Source organism: Cetorhinus maximus, chromosome 20 (assembly GCF_964194155.1).
Source record: "Cetorhinus maximus chromosome 20, sCetMax3.hap1.1, whole genome shotgun sequence".
NCBI lineage: Eukaryota > Metazoa > Chordata > Chondrichthyes > Lamniformes > Cetorhinidae > Cetorhinus > Cetorhinus maximus.
This window is the reverse complement of record NC_135898.1, coordinates 80,216,957-80,231,831: the sequence shown is the minus strand read 5'-3', so window position 1 is coordinate 80,231,831 and position 14,875 is coordinate 80,216,957. Positions and strand designations below refer to the sequence as shown.

The 14,875-nt window shown below is 45.4% G+C and overlaps 1 protein-coding gene across 2 annotated transcripts in view; it reads left to right on the top strand.

Annotated features, from left to right (window-relative positions):
* The window catches only part of cfap43 (cilia and flagella associated protein 43), a 191,108-nt gene that overhangs the window by 153,215 nt on the left and 23,018 nt on the right, over nt 1–14,875 (top strand). For both annotated transcript variants that reach the window (XM_078564994.1, XM_078564996.1), the window contains 2 exons: nt 11,016–11,222; nt 13,520–13,609. In XM_078564994.1, coding sequence (XP_078421120.1) covers nt 11,016–11,222; nt 13,520–13,609 — 297 coding nt within the window. The remainder of the gene's footprint in view (nt 1–11,015; nt 11,223–13,519; nt 13,610–14,875) is intronic.

Here is a 14,875-nt window from a genome sequence, read left to right as displayed (position 1 = left end):
TCCTTCTCTTCTTCCCCCTCCCTCCCTCTCTTCTACCCCCTCCTTCCCTCCCTCTCTTTTATCCCCCCTCCCTCCTATCCCCCTTCCCTCCCTCCCTTCTTTCCCCCTTCCCTCCCTCCCTTCTTTCCCCCCTCCCTCTCTTCCTCCCTCTCCTCTTCCCCCCTCCCTCTCTTCTTCCCCCCTCCTCCTCCCTTTCTCCCCACCTCCTCCTCCCTCTCTCTCTTCTTCCCCCCTCCTCCTCCCTCTCTCTCTTCTTCCCCCCTCCTCCTCCCTTTCTCCCCCCTCCTCCTCCCTCTCTCTTCTTCCCCCCTCCTCCTCCCTCTCTCTCTTCCCCCCTCCTCCTCCCTCTCTCTCTTCTTCCCCCCTCCTCCTCCCTCTCTCTCTTCTTCCCCCCTCCTCCTCCCTCTCTCTCTTCTTCCCCCCTCCTCCCATCTCTCTCTTCCCCCCTCCTCCCTCTCTCTCTCTTCTTCCCCCCTCCTCCTCCCTCTCTCTCTTCTTCCCCCCTCCTCCTCCCTCTCTCTTCTTCCCCCCTCCTCCTCCCTCTCTCTTATTCCCCCCTCCTCCTCCCTCTCTCTTATTCCCCCTCCTCCTCCCTCTCTCTTCTTCCCCCTCCTCCTCCCTCTCTCTCTTCTTCCCCCCTCCTCATCCCTCTCTCTCTTCTTCCCCCCTCCTCCTCCCTCTCTCTCTTCCCCCTCCTCCTCCCTCTCTCTCTTCCCCCCTCCGCCTCCCTCTCTCCCCCTCCGCCTCCCTCTCTCTCTTCTTCCCCCCTCCTCCTCCCTCTCTCTCTTCTTCCCCTTTCCGCCTCCCTCTCTCTCTCACAAGAACATCACACAAAATAAAATACAGGCTTTTCCTGAGCACATGGGTCATCACACTACCATTTTCTAGGTAGAAATGGTAAGCGGAACAAGATAAGACCAGGGTAGATCCTATATAATCTGGAAGGAGTCAGCTGATAGATCAAATGGCTTTTTGCATTCTCTGCTTTCTACTGTTCATGTTATAAATTTGTCTTAGTGGAAGCTTTTTAATCTCCGGAGCAGAGGGTTATGTTCATCGACAGAGGCAATAATTTATTATATTGTCACACATGAAGTGTGTATCACTGGTGCAAACAATATTGCAGCCTCCTGTCATGTATGTCATCTACATTCCACCTCTGTGGCTATGCTTTCTCCTAGTTTCATTAACATCTGTTGTAGAAGCCGAGCAACCAATTCCCAGTGAAAGTTTTAAGGGATGCTTTGACATGGTGGCGAGCCTGTGAGAGTTGTGGTGGGGGTGAGGGTTCTGGTAGAGCTGTAAGATTCAGGGGTGGTGGCAAGGGGGGGAGCAGGCAGGGCATTTGATGCTGCTGAACGTGACAGAGTGGCACATTTCAGTCTCCCCTACATACACGTTCGGAATCCCTGAGCACAAATCACGGCACTTCCTAGGCTGATGCTGCTCAAAAACAATTGGCCCACATGTGTGTAGATTTTTTAAAATCTGGTTGACGCATGTGCAAATAAAAGACTTATCAATGTATGCATGGATAAGACTGGTCAATGCATGCACAAATCGAAGACTGACCTTGTATTTTTTTTATTTCATAAACACAATCCCCTTGTAACTCTTTCGAGTTATCAACAGATCGCATGTAACTCTTTCGAGTACATTCACAGTTCTTGGTTTCCGGGAGTGGGACATGAACCCACAACCTTCTGATTCAAAGGCGAGGGTGCTGTGAACTGAGCCACAGCTGACACCTCATTAAGAAGATGTAACTCTTTCGAGTACATTCACAGTTCTTGAGCTTTTTTTTTTCTGGGAGTGGGACATGAACCCACAACCTTCTGACCCAAGGGCGAGGGTGCTATGAACTGAGCCACAGCTGACACTCTTACTCTGTCCTTTCCAACACTAATGAGGTTCAGGTGAGACCATGTGATAAAATCAGTCACTGAAATAAATTGAAAAGATTCTCCATTCAATCCCTGGCATGCTACTAATTTACATATATATGTGGAAAAGTGAAGATACATTTTGGCATAAGGGGTGATATGGCTCATACATGAAAACAAAGAAATCCCACAAATCTAGCGCTCTGTTGAACTCCCATTTAAAAGATGACACTTATTAGTCAGCTCCCCCTCAGTACTGATCCTCTGAGAGTGTAGCTCTCCCTCAGTACTGATCCTCCGACAGTGCAGTACTTCCTCTGTACTGACCCTCCGACAGTGCAGCATTCCTTCAGCACAGGCTCTCTGACATTGCAGCACTCTCTCAGTACTGATCCTTCAAGAATGCAGTGCTTTCTCAGTATTGATCCTCTGACATTGCAGCACTTCCTCAGTACTGACCTTCTGACCCTGAATAAATCTCTGGTGTGCTGGTTGGACATGCAGCCTCATTACACATAGGAGCAGGATTAGACTAAAAGGCCCCTTGAGCCTGCTCCGCCATTCAGTACCATTGTGGCTGATCTGCCTCAACTCTACATTCCACCCGCTCCCCATATCCCTTGGTTCCCTGAGTGATCAAAAATCTATCGATCTTAGTCTTGAATTTACTCAACAATGCAGCATCTGCAGCTCTCTACGGTAGAAAATTCCATAGGTTCAAAACCTGAAGAAATTTTTCCTCATCTCAGTCCTAAATGACCAACCTCTTATTCTGAGACTGTGCTCCCATGTTCTAGATTCTCCTGCAAGGGAAACACTTTCTGTATCTACCCTGTCAACTCCTTGAGATTCTTGGTTTCAATGAGATATCAAACATCCTACAAATTTATCTTCCAGACTACCATTACCAATTTGTATGATTCAGTCCATATGGAGATTAAATTCCCCTACACTTACTATATTTCCTTTGTTACAAGTTCCAATTATTTCTTGCTTAATGTTCTGTACAACAGTATAATTAATGTTGGAGGAAAAATAAACTATCCCCACCAGTGTTTTCTGATCCTTGTTATTCCATAATGATTCTACTTCCTGATTTTCTGAGCCAAGATCTTTTCTCATTAATGTCCTTATATCATCCTCTACTATCAGGGCTACCCCTCTTCCTTTTCCATTCTGTCTGTCTTTTCAAAATGTTTATTTCACAACCTTGGTCACCTTGCAACCATTTCTTTGTAATGCTGATTATATCAAACCTATTAATTTTATTTGTAACACTCATTCATCCATCTATTATGAATAATGCAATGCGCTTGTTGGGCCAAATGTCCTGCTTCTGTGCCGTAATGACTGTATGGGCAGAACTTTACGCTGGCGGGATTTTACAGTCCCGCAAGTCAATGGACTTTTGAATGGCTTGCCGTTTAGTAACGGTGACTGTGAAACTATCAGTGATTGTCATAAAAAGCCATCTGGTTCACTAATGCCCTTTAGGGAAGGAAACAGAGTCATAGAGGTCCACAGCACATAAAAAGGCCCTTCGGCCCATTGAGTCTGTGCCAGTCAAACAAGTACCTAACTATTCTAATCCCATTTTCCAGCACTAGGCCCATAGCCTTGTATGCCATGGCATCGCAAGTGCACATCCAAATACTTCTTAAATGTTATGAGGGTTTCTGCCTCTATCACCCTTTCAGGCAGTGAGTTCCAGATTCCCACCACCCTCTGGGTGAAAAAATTCTTCCTCACATCCCCTCTAAACCTCCTGCCTCTTACATTAAATCTATGCCCCCTGGTTATTGATCCCTTCACCAAGGGGAAAAATTCCTTCCGGTCTACCCTATCTATGCCCCTCATAATTTTATATGCCTCAATCATGTACCCCCTCAATCTCCTCTGCCCCAGGGAAAATAACTCCAGTCTATACAATCTCTCCTCATAACTAAAACTCTCCAGCCCAGGCAACATCCTGGTAAATCTCCTCTGCACTCTCTCTAGTGCAATCACATCCTTCCTATAATGCAGATTCCAGAACTGCACGCAATATTCTAGCTGTGGCCTAACCAGTGTTTTATACAGTTCCAGCACAACCTCCCTGTTCTTATATTCTATGCCTCGGCTAATAAAGGTAAGTATCCCATATGCCGTCTTAACTACCTTATCTACCTGTCCCGCTACCTTAAGGGACTGGTGGACATGCACACCAAGGTCCCTCTGATCCTCAGTACTTCCCAGGGGCCTACCATTCATTGTGTATTCCCATGCCTTGTTTGTCCTACCCAAGTGCATCACCTCACACTTATCCGAATTAAATTCCATTTTCCACTGATCAGCCCATCTGTCCAGCCCGTCTATATCCTCCCGTAATCTAAGGATATCCTCCTCACTATTTATCACCCCACCAATTTTCGTGTCATCTGTGAACTTACTGATCAACCCTCCTACATTCAAGTTTAAATCATTCATATATATCACAAACGGCAAGGGACCCAACACCGATCCCTGTGGAACCCCACTGGACACGGGCATCCAGTCACAAAAACGTCCCTCGACCATCACCCTCTGCTTCCTGCCACTCAGCCAATTCTGGATCCAATTTGCCTAACTACCTTGGATCCCACGGACTCTTACCTTCGTTATCAGTCTCCCATGCGGGACTTTATCAAAGGCCTTGTTGAAGTCCAAGTAGACTACGTCAAACGCATTGCCCTCATCTACACACCTGGTCACCTCTTCGAAAAATTCAATCAAATTGGTCAGACATGATCTCCCCTTAACAAAACCATGTTGACTGTCCTTGATTAATCCCTGCCTCTCCAAGTGTAGATTAATTCTGTCCCTCAGAATTGCTTCCAATAGTTTCCCCGCCACTGAGGTTAGACTGACTGGCTTGTAGTTCCCTGGTTTATCCCTTCCTCCCTTCTTGGCTGTCCTCCAGTCCTCTGGCACCTCTCCTGTGGCCAGAGAGGTATTGAAAATTATTGCCAGCGCCCCTGCTATCTCCTCCCTTGCCTCCTCAACAGCCTGGGATACATTTCATCCGGGCTTGGAGATTTATCTACTTTTAAGCCTGCCAGACCACTTAGATTCTCCATCCTTTCTATGCTAATTTCATTAATTATATCACAGTCCTTCTGCCTCATTTCCATATACACGTTGTCCCTCTCACTTGTGAACACCAACACAAAGTATTTATTTCGAACCCTACCTACGTTTTCCGGCTCCACACACAAATTACCACTATGGTCCTTAGTGGGCCCTACTCTTTCCCTAGTTATCCTCTTACACTTAATGTACTTGAAAAATATCTTTGGATTTTCCTTTATTCTACCTGCCAATGTTTTTTCATGCCCCCTTTTTGCTCTCCTAATTTCCTTTTTAAATGCCCCCTACACATTCTATACTCCTCTCGGGCTTCCGCTGTTTTAAGCCCTCGGTATCTGCCATAAGCCTCTCTTTTTCTCTGCCGTCTCTTACCTGGTCTGGTCTACATGTGACTCCAGACCCACAGCAATGTGGTTGACTCTTAACTGCTCTCTGAAATGTCCGAGCAAGCCACTCAGTTCAAGGGCAATTAAGGATGGGCAACAAATGCTGGCCTTGCTAGCGATGCCCTTATCACGTGAAGAAACAAAAAGATTCAGATAAAGAGGCTTTAATTTTTTTTGAACTACTATCACTTACATGGACCTTATTTGTTAGAACCATAGAACACTACAGCACAGAAAACAGGCCATTCGGCCCTTCTAGTCTGTGCCGAAATATTATTCCGTTAGTCCCATTGACCTGCACCTAGTCCATAACCCTCCAGACCTCTCCCATCCATGTATCTATCCAATTTATTCTTAAAACTTAAGAGTGAGCCCGCATTTACCACGTCAGATGGTAGCTCGTTCCACACTCTCACCACTCTCTGAGTGAAGAAGTTCCCCCTAATGTTCCCCCTAAACCTTTCCCCTTTCACCCTAAAGCCATGTCCTCTCGTGTTTATCTCTCCTAATCTAAGTGGAAAGAGCCTACTCGCATTTACTCTGTCTATACCCCTCATAATTTTGTAAACTTCTATCAAATCTCCCCTCATTCTTCTACGCTCCAAGGAATAAAGTCCTAACCTGTTTAATCTTTCCCTGTAACTCAACTCCTTATGACCCGGCAACATCCTAGTAAATCTTCTCTGCACTCTCTGATATCCTTCCTGTAGTTAGGTGACCAGAACTGCACACAATACTCCATAGTTGGCCTCACCAATATCTTATACAACCTCACCATAACATCCCAACTCCTGTACTCAATACTTTGATTTAGGAAGGTCAGTATGCCAAAAGCTTTCTTTACAACCTTGTCTACCTGTGACGCCACTTTCAGGGAATTATGTATCTGAACTCCCAGATCCCTTTGTTCCTCCGCACTCCTCAGTGCCCTACTATTTACTGTGTATGTCCTACCTTGGTTTGACCTTCCAAAATGTAACACCTCACACTTTTCCGCATTAAATTCCATCTGCCATTTTCTGGCCCATTTTTCCAGTTGGTCCAGATCTCTCTGCAAGCTTTGAAAGCCTTCCTCGCTGTCCACAACACCTCCAATCTTAGTGTCAGCAGCAAACTTGCTGATCCAATTTACCACATTATCACCCAAATCATTGATATAGACAACAAACAACAATGGTCCCAGCACAGATCCCTGAGGCACACCACTAGTCACAGACCTCCAGTCTGAGAAGCAATCATCAACTACCACTCTCTGTCTTCTCCCACACAGCCAATTTCGAATCCAGTTTACAACCTCTCCATGGATACCAAGTGTCTGAACCTTCTAAACTAACCTCCCATGTGGGATCTTGTCAAAGGCCTTACTAAAGTCCATGTAGACAACATCCACAGCTTTCTTTCATCTACTTTCTTGGTAACCTCCTCGAAAAACTCTACAAGGTTCGTTAAACATGACCTACCACGCACAAAGCCATGCTGACTATCCTTAATCAGCCCTTGGCTGTCCAAATAATTATATATCCGATTTCTCAGAACACCTTCCAATAATTTACCTACTACTGACGTCAGGCTCACTGGCCTGTAATTACCTGGTTTACTTTTGGAGCCTTTTTTAAACAACGGAACAACATGAGCTACCCTCCAATCCTCCGGCACCTCACCCGTGGCTAAGGACATTTTAAATATTTCTGCCAGGGCCCCTGCAATTTCTACACTAGTCTCCCTCAAGGTCCCAGGGAATATCATGTCAGGCCTGGGGGATTTATCTACCTTTATTCGCTGTAAGGCAGCAAGCACCTCCTCCTCTTTAATCTCTATATGTTCCATGACACTACTGCTTGTTTCCCTTTCTTCCTTATACACTATGCCAGTTTCCTGAGTAAATACTGATGCAAAAAAACTGTTTAAGATCTCCCCCATCTCGTGAGGCTCCACACATAGATGACCACTCTGATCTTCAAGGGGACCAATTGTGTCCCTTAATATCCTTTTACTCTTAATATACTTGTAGAAACCCTTTGGGTTTACCTTCACATTATCTGCCAAAGCAACCTCATGTCTTCTTTTTGCCTTCCTGATTTCCTTTTTTAGTATTTTCTTACATTTTCTATACTCTACAAGTACCTCATTTGCTCCTTGTTGCCTATACCTGCTATACACCTCTCTCTTCTTCTTAACTAGATCGCCAATATCCCTTGAAAACCAAGGTTCCCTATGCCTGTTAACTTTGCCTTTAATCCTGACAGGTACATGCAAACTCTGCACTCTCAAAATTTCGCCTTTGAATGCCTTCCACTTACTGAACACATCCTTGCCAGAAAACAACTTATCCCAATCCACTCTTCCTAGATCCTTTCTCATTTCCACAAAATTGGCCTTTCTCCAATTTAGAATCTCAACTCAAGGACCAGACCTATCCTTATCCATAATTAGCTTAAAACTAATGACGTTGTGGTCACTGGACCCAAAATGTTCGCCTACACAAACTTCTGTCACCTGACCTGTCTGGTTCCCTAATAGGAGATCAAGTATTGCATCCTCTCTCGTTGGTACCTCTATATATTGATTTAGAAAACTTTCCTGAACACATTTGACAAACTCCAAGCCATCCAGCCCTTTTACAGTATGGGAGTCCCAGTCAATATGTGGAAAGTTAAAATCTCCTACTATCACAACTTTCTGTTTCTTACATCGGTCTGCTATCTCTCTGCAGATTTGCTCCTCCAATTCTCTCTGACTATTGGGCGGTCTATAATACAGCCCTATTAGTGTGGTCACACCTTTCCCATTCCTTAGCTCCACCCATATGGCCTCTGTAGACGAGCCCTCCGGGCTGCCCTGCTTATGCACAGCTGTGATATTTTCCCTGACTAGTAATGCCACTCCTCCCCCTTTCATCCCTCCCCCTCTATCACGTCTGAAACAACGGAACCCCAGAACATTGAGCTGCCAGTCCTGCCCCTCCTGCAACCAAGTCTCACTAATAGCAATAATGTTGTAATCCTACGTGCCAATCCACGCCCTAAACTCATCTGCCTTTCCGACAATACTCCTTGCATTGAAATAGATGCACCTGAGAACATTTCTATCATGTACAGACCCTTGATTTCTGTCTATACATGCATTCCTCGCTTGACCTTTATCCTCCTCCACCTCACTATCTGCTCTAACACTCTGGTTCCCCTCCCCCTGCAAATCTAGTTTAAACGCCCCGGAGCAGCACTAGCAAACCTACCCGCAAGGATGTTAGTCCCCCTCCAGTTCAGGTGCAAACTGTCCCGTCGGAACAGGTCCCACCTTCCATGGAACAGAGCCCAATTGTCCAGAAACATGAAGCCCTCCCTCCTGCGCCATCTCCTTAGCCACGTATTTATCTGCATTATCCTCCTATTTCTAGCCTCACTAGCACGTGGCATGGGTAGCACTCCTGAGATCGTAACCCTGGAGGTCCTGTCCTTCAACTTTGCACCTAACTCCCTAAACTCTCTTTGCAGGACCTCCTCCTCCTTCCTATCCACCTCATTGTTCCCTACATGGACCATGACATCTGGCTGCTCACACTCCCTCCTGAGAATACTGAGAACTCGATCCGAGATATCGCGGACCCTGGCACCAGACCATCCGGGATTCTCGATCTCTCCCACAGAACCTCCTATCTGTCCCCCTAACTATCGAATCCCCTATCACTGCTGCTGTCCTCTTTTCCCTCCCTTCTTTCTGAGCTGAGGGTCCAGCCTCGGTTCCAGAGACGCGACCACTACAACTTGTCCCTGGTAGGTCATCCCCACCAACAATATCCAAAACGGTATACCTAATGTTGATGGGAACGGCCACAGGGGTGCTCTGCTCTTTCTGTCTATTCCCCTTCCCTCTCCTGACATTCACCCAGCTGCCTGCCTCCTGACTTTTAGGGGTGACTGTCTCCCTGAAACTCCTGTCTATTACTGCCTCTGCCTCCCGTATGATCCGAAGTTCATCCAGCTCCAGCTCCAGTTCCCTAACTCGGTTTGTCAGGAGCTGCAGCTGGATGCACCTTTTGCAGGTGTAGTCATCAGGGACAATTGTGCTGTCCCTGACTTCCCACATGCTGCATTCGGAGCACTCGACTGCCCCAACTGCTGCCTCCATTACCTACTCCTAATTTACTTAAAGGACTTTACCTGGCCCTACCCCACTGGGAGCAAGCTCGTCCTCAGCCTCTGCTCGTCTAAGCCTCTCGAGCCAAAGCCTCAAAGCTCCACTTCTTCACTGGGCCACTCACACACTTGTTGATGTACTATTACTGTTAAACACTCTGTCCCTTCCTGTCCCACTCTTTACCCACAATCACTACACTGCTCGGATGCCTCGAATTTTCTCTTTAGATTTCTAAATCTCTGTTCACCTGACCTCTCCCCTGTTTTTAGTTTAAAGCCCTATCCACAGGCCTAGTTATACGATTCACCAGCACATTGATCCTAGCCTGGTTTAAGTGGTACCCATCCCACTGGAGCAGCTCTCTCTTTCTCCAAGTATTGGTGCCAGTGCCCCATTAATTGAAACTCCTTCTTCCCATACCACTCTTTCAGCCACATGTTTACCTCTCTAACCTGTTTGACCCTATGCTGATTGGTCAATGCTTCAAGTACAACCTTTGAGATTCTGCCTTTGAACTCCTAGTCCTGGCTACAGAGAACAGCATCTATCTCCCAAACTCTACTGTGGCCTGTCATTACCACATTCCTCTTCACTCCACCCTGCCACCCCAATCTCCACCCCACCCCACCCCAGACCCACGTTGCCCACCTACTTGAATGGCTTCCTGCACCATGGTGCTATGGTCATCCACCCTGAAGCTCTTGTTCTAATCCGCACAGATAGCAAGTACCTCGTACCTATTGGTCAAAGCCAAGTCCAAGGTTCCTCCATCACTATGTCCCATTGTTGACTCCCATATCCACCTGACTCTCAGTTACACCCTCCTGTCCTTAATCATTGACTCACTCTAAAGTTGAACTTAACCTAAGGGGTGTGACTGCCTCCTGAAACAAAGTGTGCAGGTCAATCTCCCCCTCCCTAAAGCCCCACAATGTCTACAACTCTGAGCTGAAGTTGCTCGAACTGCAGACACCACGGATATGGTTGTCAGGGATCGTAGTGCTTACCACAAACTCCCACATTACAGCAAACTACCTGCCCTCTGACTCAGAGATGGAAATGTCACTGAATGAGCAGAGGAGTAAGTTGTTAAGATGAGCATGTGACAAATGGTGTAGACTAGAGAATTCAAAGTCCAGACTGAGGTACACAATGATTACTTTTAGATATGTGACATTCAATGGCCTCCATCTGTGAAGATACACTCACTCAATAAAAGTACTCAGTAAGAAAATGATGCTACATTCCTCTCTCAGGCCTGGTTTTAATTAGGGAAGGACATTAAACAGAAAGGAAAGGTGTGCTGCTGCTTTACTGGGTCTACAATAAGCCATGCTGCCAGCCCGGGCACCAAACCAAACTTCACCCTTCTCCATATCCATGGTGAGACATAACAGCCTGTCCATGCATGTGGGTATCCTTATCACCAAGCCCACACTTGCCGTTCCACCTCTGCTGATGAGATTGAAACCTGACATTTCATTGTTAGTTTTCTCATCTTAAGGATGTGATTTACAACATCAAAACTGCATTCAACAAGGAGTTTGATGCAACCTTTAAGCAAAAAGAGGTGGAGATTGCCCGGGTGAAGGACAGAACCACGAGGATGAAGGAAATCATGCATCAACTGGACATGGACGAGGAGGTCTGGCTGCCCATGATGAGTAACAAGGAGATGCCGGAGCGAGAGTTTGAAGTCCAGGATTCTGAGGTAATATCTTGACTGTAGGAGGACTACACCACATCTTTGTTTCTTGCCATGCTTCTAAATGAACTATTCTCTCTGCACTTAGAATCATAGAAAGTTTACGGCACAGAAAGAGGCCACTTGGCCCAGTGTGTCTGTGCCAGCCGAAAAATGAGCCATTTTCCAGCATTTGGTCCATAGTCCTATAGGTCAGTGACAGGAAACAAAGCATAATTCTTGATGAATGTTTTTGTGACTGGAAGGCTGTTTCCAGTGGGGTTCCACAGGGCTCGGTACTAGGTCCTACTTGTTGTGGCATATCTTAATGATTTGGATGTAAACGAAGGGGGAATGATCAAGAAGTTTGCAGGTGATACAAAAATTGTCGGTGTGGTTGATAGTGAGGAGGATTGCTGCAGACTGTAGGAAGATATCAATGGACTGGTCAGGTGGGCAGAAAAGTGGCAAATGGAATTCAACCCAGAGAAGAGTGAGATCATGCATTTGGGGAGGTCAAACAAAGTAAAGGAATACATAATTAATGGGAGAATACTGAGAGATGTAGAGAAAGTGAGGGACCTTGGAGTGAATGTCCAAACACCTTTTAAGTGAGTTGAGGGTTTCTACCTCTACTTTCAGGGTAGTAGGACTAGAACGGAGTAAAGGAAAAATCACCCTCTGGGTGAAAAGATTTTTCCTTTACTCCGTTCTAATCTTCTTACCAATCACTTTAAATTATGCCCCCTAGTCACTGACCTCTCTGCTGAAGTAAATCAGCCCTTCCCATCTAGGCCCCTCACAATTTTGTACATCCCAATCAAATCTCCCCTCAGCCCCCTCTGTTCCAAGGAGAGTAACCCCAGCCTTTCCAATCTTTCCTCATAGCTGCAATTTTCAATTTCTGGCAACATCCCCGTAAATCTCTCATGTACCGTCTCTAATGCAATTACATCCTTTCTGTAATGAGATGATCATAACTGCACAGAGTACTCGAGTTGTGGCCTAACTGATGTTTTATATAGTTCCAGCATAACCTCCCTGCTCTTATATTCTATACCTCAGCTAATAAATGAAAGGATTCCATATGCCTTCTTAACCAGCTTATCGACCTGTCCTGCTACCTTCAGGGATCTGTGGACATTCACTCCATGGTCCCTCACTTCCTCTACACCTCTCAGTATCCTCCCATTAATTGCCGTGTTTGACCTCCCCAAATGCATCACCTTACACTTCTCTGGGCTGAATTCCATTTGCCACTTTTCTGCCCACCTGACCAGTCCATTAATATCTTCCTGCAGTCTACAGCACTCCTCCTCACTATCAATCACACGGCCAATTTTTGTGTTGTCTGCAAACTTCTTGATCACTCCCCCTTCATTTACATCCAAATCATTGATATATACCACAAAAAGCAGGGCCCTAATACTGAGCCCTGCGGAATCCCACTGGAAACAGCCTTCCAGTCGCAAAAACATCCATCAAGAATTTGTTTGCAGCCACTGAGCCAATTGTGTATCCAGCTTGCTACATTCCCCTGGATCACATGGGCTTTTATTGTTTTAACTAGTCTGTCATGTGGGACATGGAACAACAGCTTGACTTGTCATTCCATTTCAGCTTTACCATCCACCGAAACCTCAGTTTGAAATCTTTTTTGATCACTAGCACCCCTGAAGGGATAAATACGAAGAAACTATTTCTTCTGGCGAGGGGAGTCTGGAACAAGTGGGTGTAACCTTAAAGTTAGAATCAGGCTGTTCAGGGGTGACGTCGGGAAGGATTTCTTCACCTAAAGGGGAGTGGAACACTCTCCCAAAAAACTGTTGAAATTGGCGGGGTGGGGGAAGAGGTGTCAATTAAAAATGTGAAAACTGCGATTGATAGATCAGCCATGATGTAATTTACTGGCAGAACCAGTTTCTGGGGCTGAATGGCTTCCTCCTCTTCCTCTGTTTCTGACTGAACACCACTTCCTTGGAAGACCTCGCCTCCACTTTATCTTGGGGATGCAGATGTCGGAAGGGGGATGGCTGCTGGTGTCATGAGTCTGGAGCCATGTTCTGAGCCCCTTTCACCTGTGGTATTGCTACTCCAGTGAGCTGGCATCAATGTCATATACAGGTTACAACAGCTGCCTGTCCCTACATAGTCTTTTCCATGATGCCCTTGCTTACTCAGGCTTCTTGGCCCTGTTTGGGTTTTGAAATATCAGTATCAGCCCCTGTGTGCTTCGTTTACCTGTGCAGGTTTAAAATTGTCATATTAAAACTAATATGACAAACCTCATCCAATGCCCATTGCATCTCTCTCTTTGCCTTTAGATCACAGCAGAGCGCTACCTCACCCCAGAGCAAAAGCAGAAGCTGGAGGAAGAGTACAAAGCTGAACAGCTGCGGTTACTGGCCGCCAAGGTACTTCACAAACTGTTTACGTGTGTGGGCCAGACGGTAGGGATTGAATATCCATTGCAAAGCCAATACTTCCCTTTTAGTCACTGTACCAGGAGCTGACACTGAGACACACACAGGCCATACAGTGATAATTTTGCCTATCTGCTCTGTACAGTAGTTTTATGGTGTGATGAAATCAGTGGTGCAATGAAAGTTTAATTGAAATAATTATTGTTTTATGTATTAATTATTGAGATGTGCAGTTGACGCAGTTTTTGGATAAGAATGAAACAGGGTACAGAGAATGCCAGTAACGTACTGCAGGTCTGTCCGAGAAGGGATAACTTAGGCATTTGAGTGTGAGGGCTGCCCAGAATTTCATAGAATCCTGCTGAAGAGCCCTGTCTGAAATGTTAAACACCACTTTTGACACTTCCTGCTGATTGGTGCATTAGCAGCATCTTCTGACCGTCTCCCTGGTTGTGCCAATCAGTAATCGTGTCTTAGCACAGCCTCAATGAACCTCAGTACTTTAACTATGATAAAAACTGAGCTGCCTCAGCTTCCCTGGGCAGTAATTCCTGTGTATGTACTGAGTGGTGCTGTTATGAGACAGCCTTTCGGTTAAGCTGAGCTATGTAAAAATCCTAGAGGGAAACTTTAAACAACTATCATAACCTATAGTTTTAAGGGGTATGTTTGAGATGCAACTCTAAATTCAGGAATCAGATCACTAGTTCTCCAGAGGTTTTATGTTAAACTAAATGAAATATTTTATTAATTTACACAAGTTAAATATATACACATGATTACAAATTACTACTATCATAGCTTCTAACAAATTCCCAAACTAATCTCCATTAAGGCAAAAGCAACCCATAGACTTAACCAGATACCAGGCGAAGCCTTACAAATTCCTTACGAATTCAAAATGAGATTCCTTTCACTTTGGTTCCTACAGAGACAATTGTAGGCTTACAGCTACTTTGATCTGACATTGCCTCTGCCCTGCACACATGAAAACTGAAGTTATACCTAGCAAAGCTCATTGAATGTAAATTCTCATTGTATCACCAGCCTCTTCTAACAATAACTTTCATAATGCTAATTTTATTAGTAATATAAACATATTGCTTGGTCTCTGCTAGCTAGGTGCCAGATTTCACTCGCTTTCTTGAAAGCTCTATTCAAAAAATGCAAATGCACTCTATCTCTCTTACATCTCAAAACTAGTACAGATCAAAGCACCCAGACTAGCTGGCTTTAATCCAGTTAAGACACACCCAC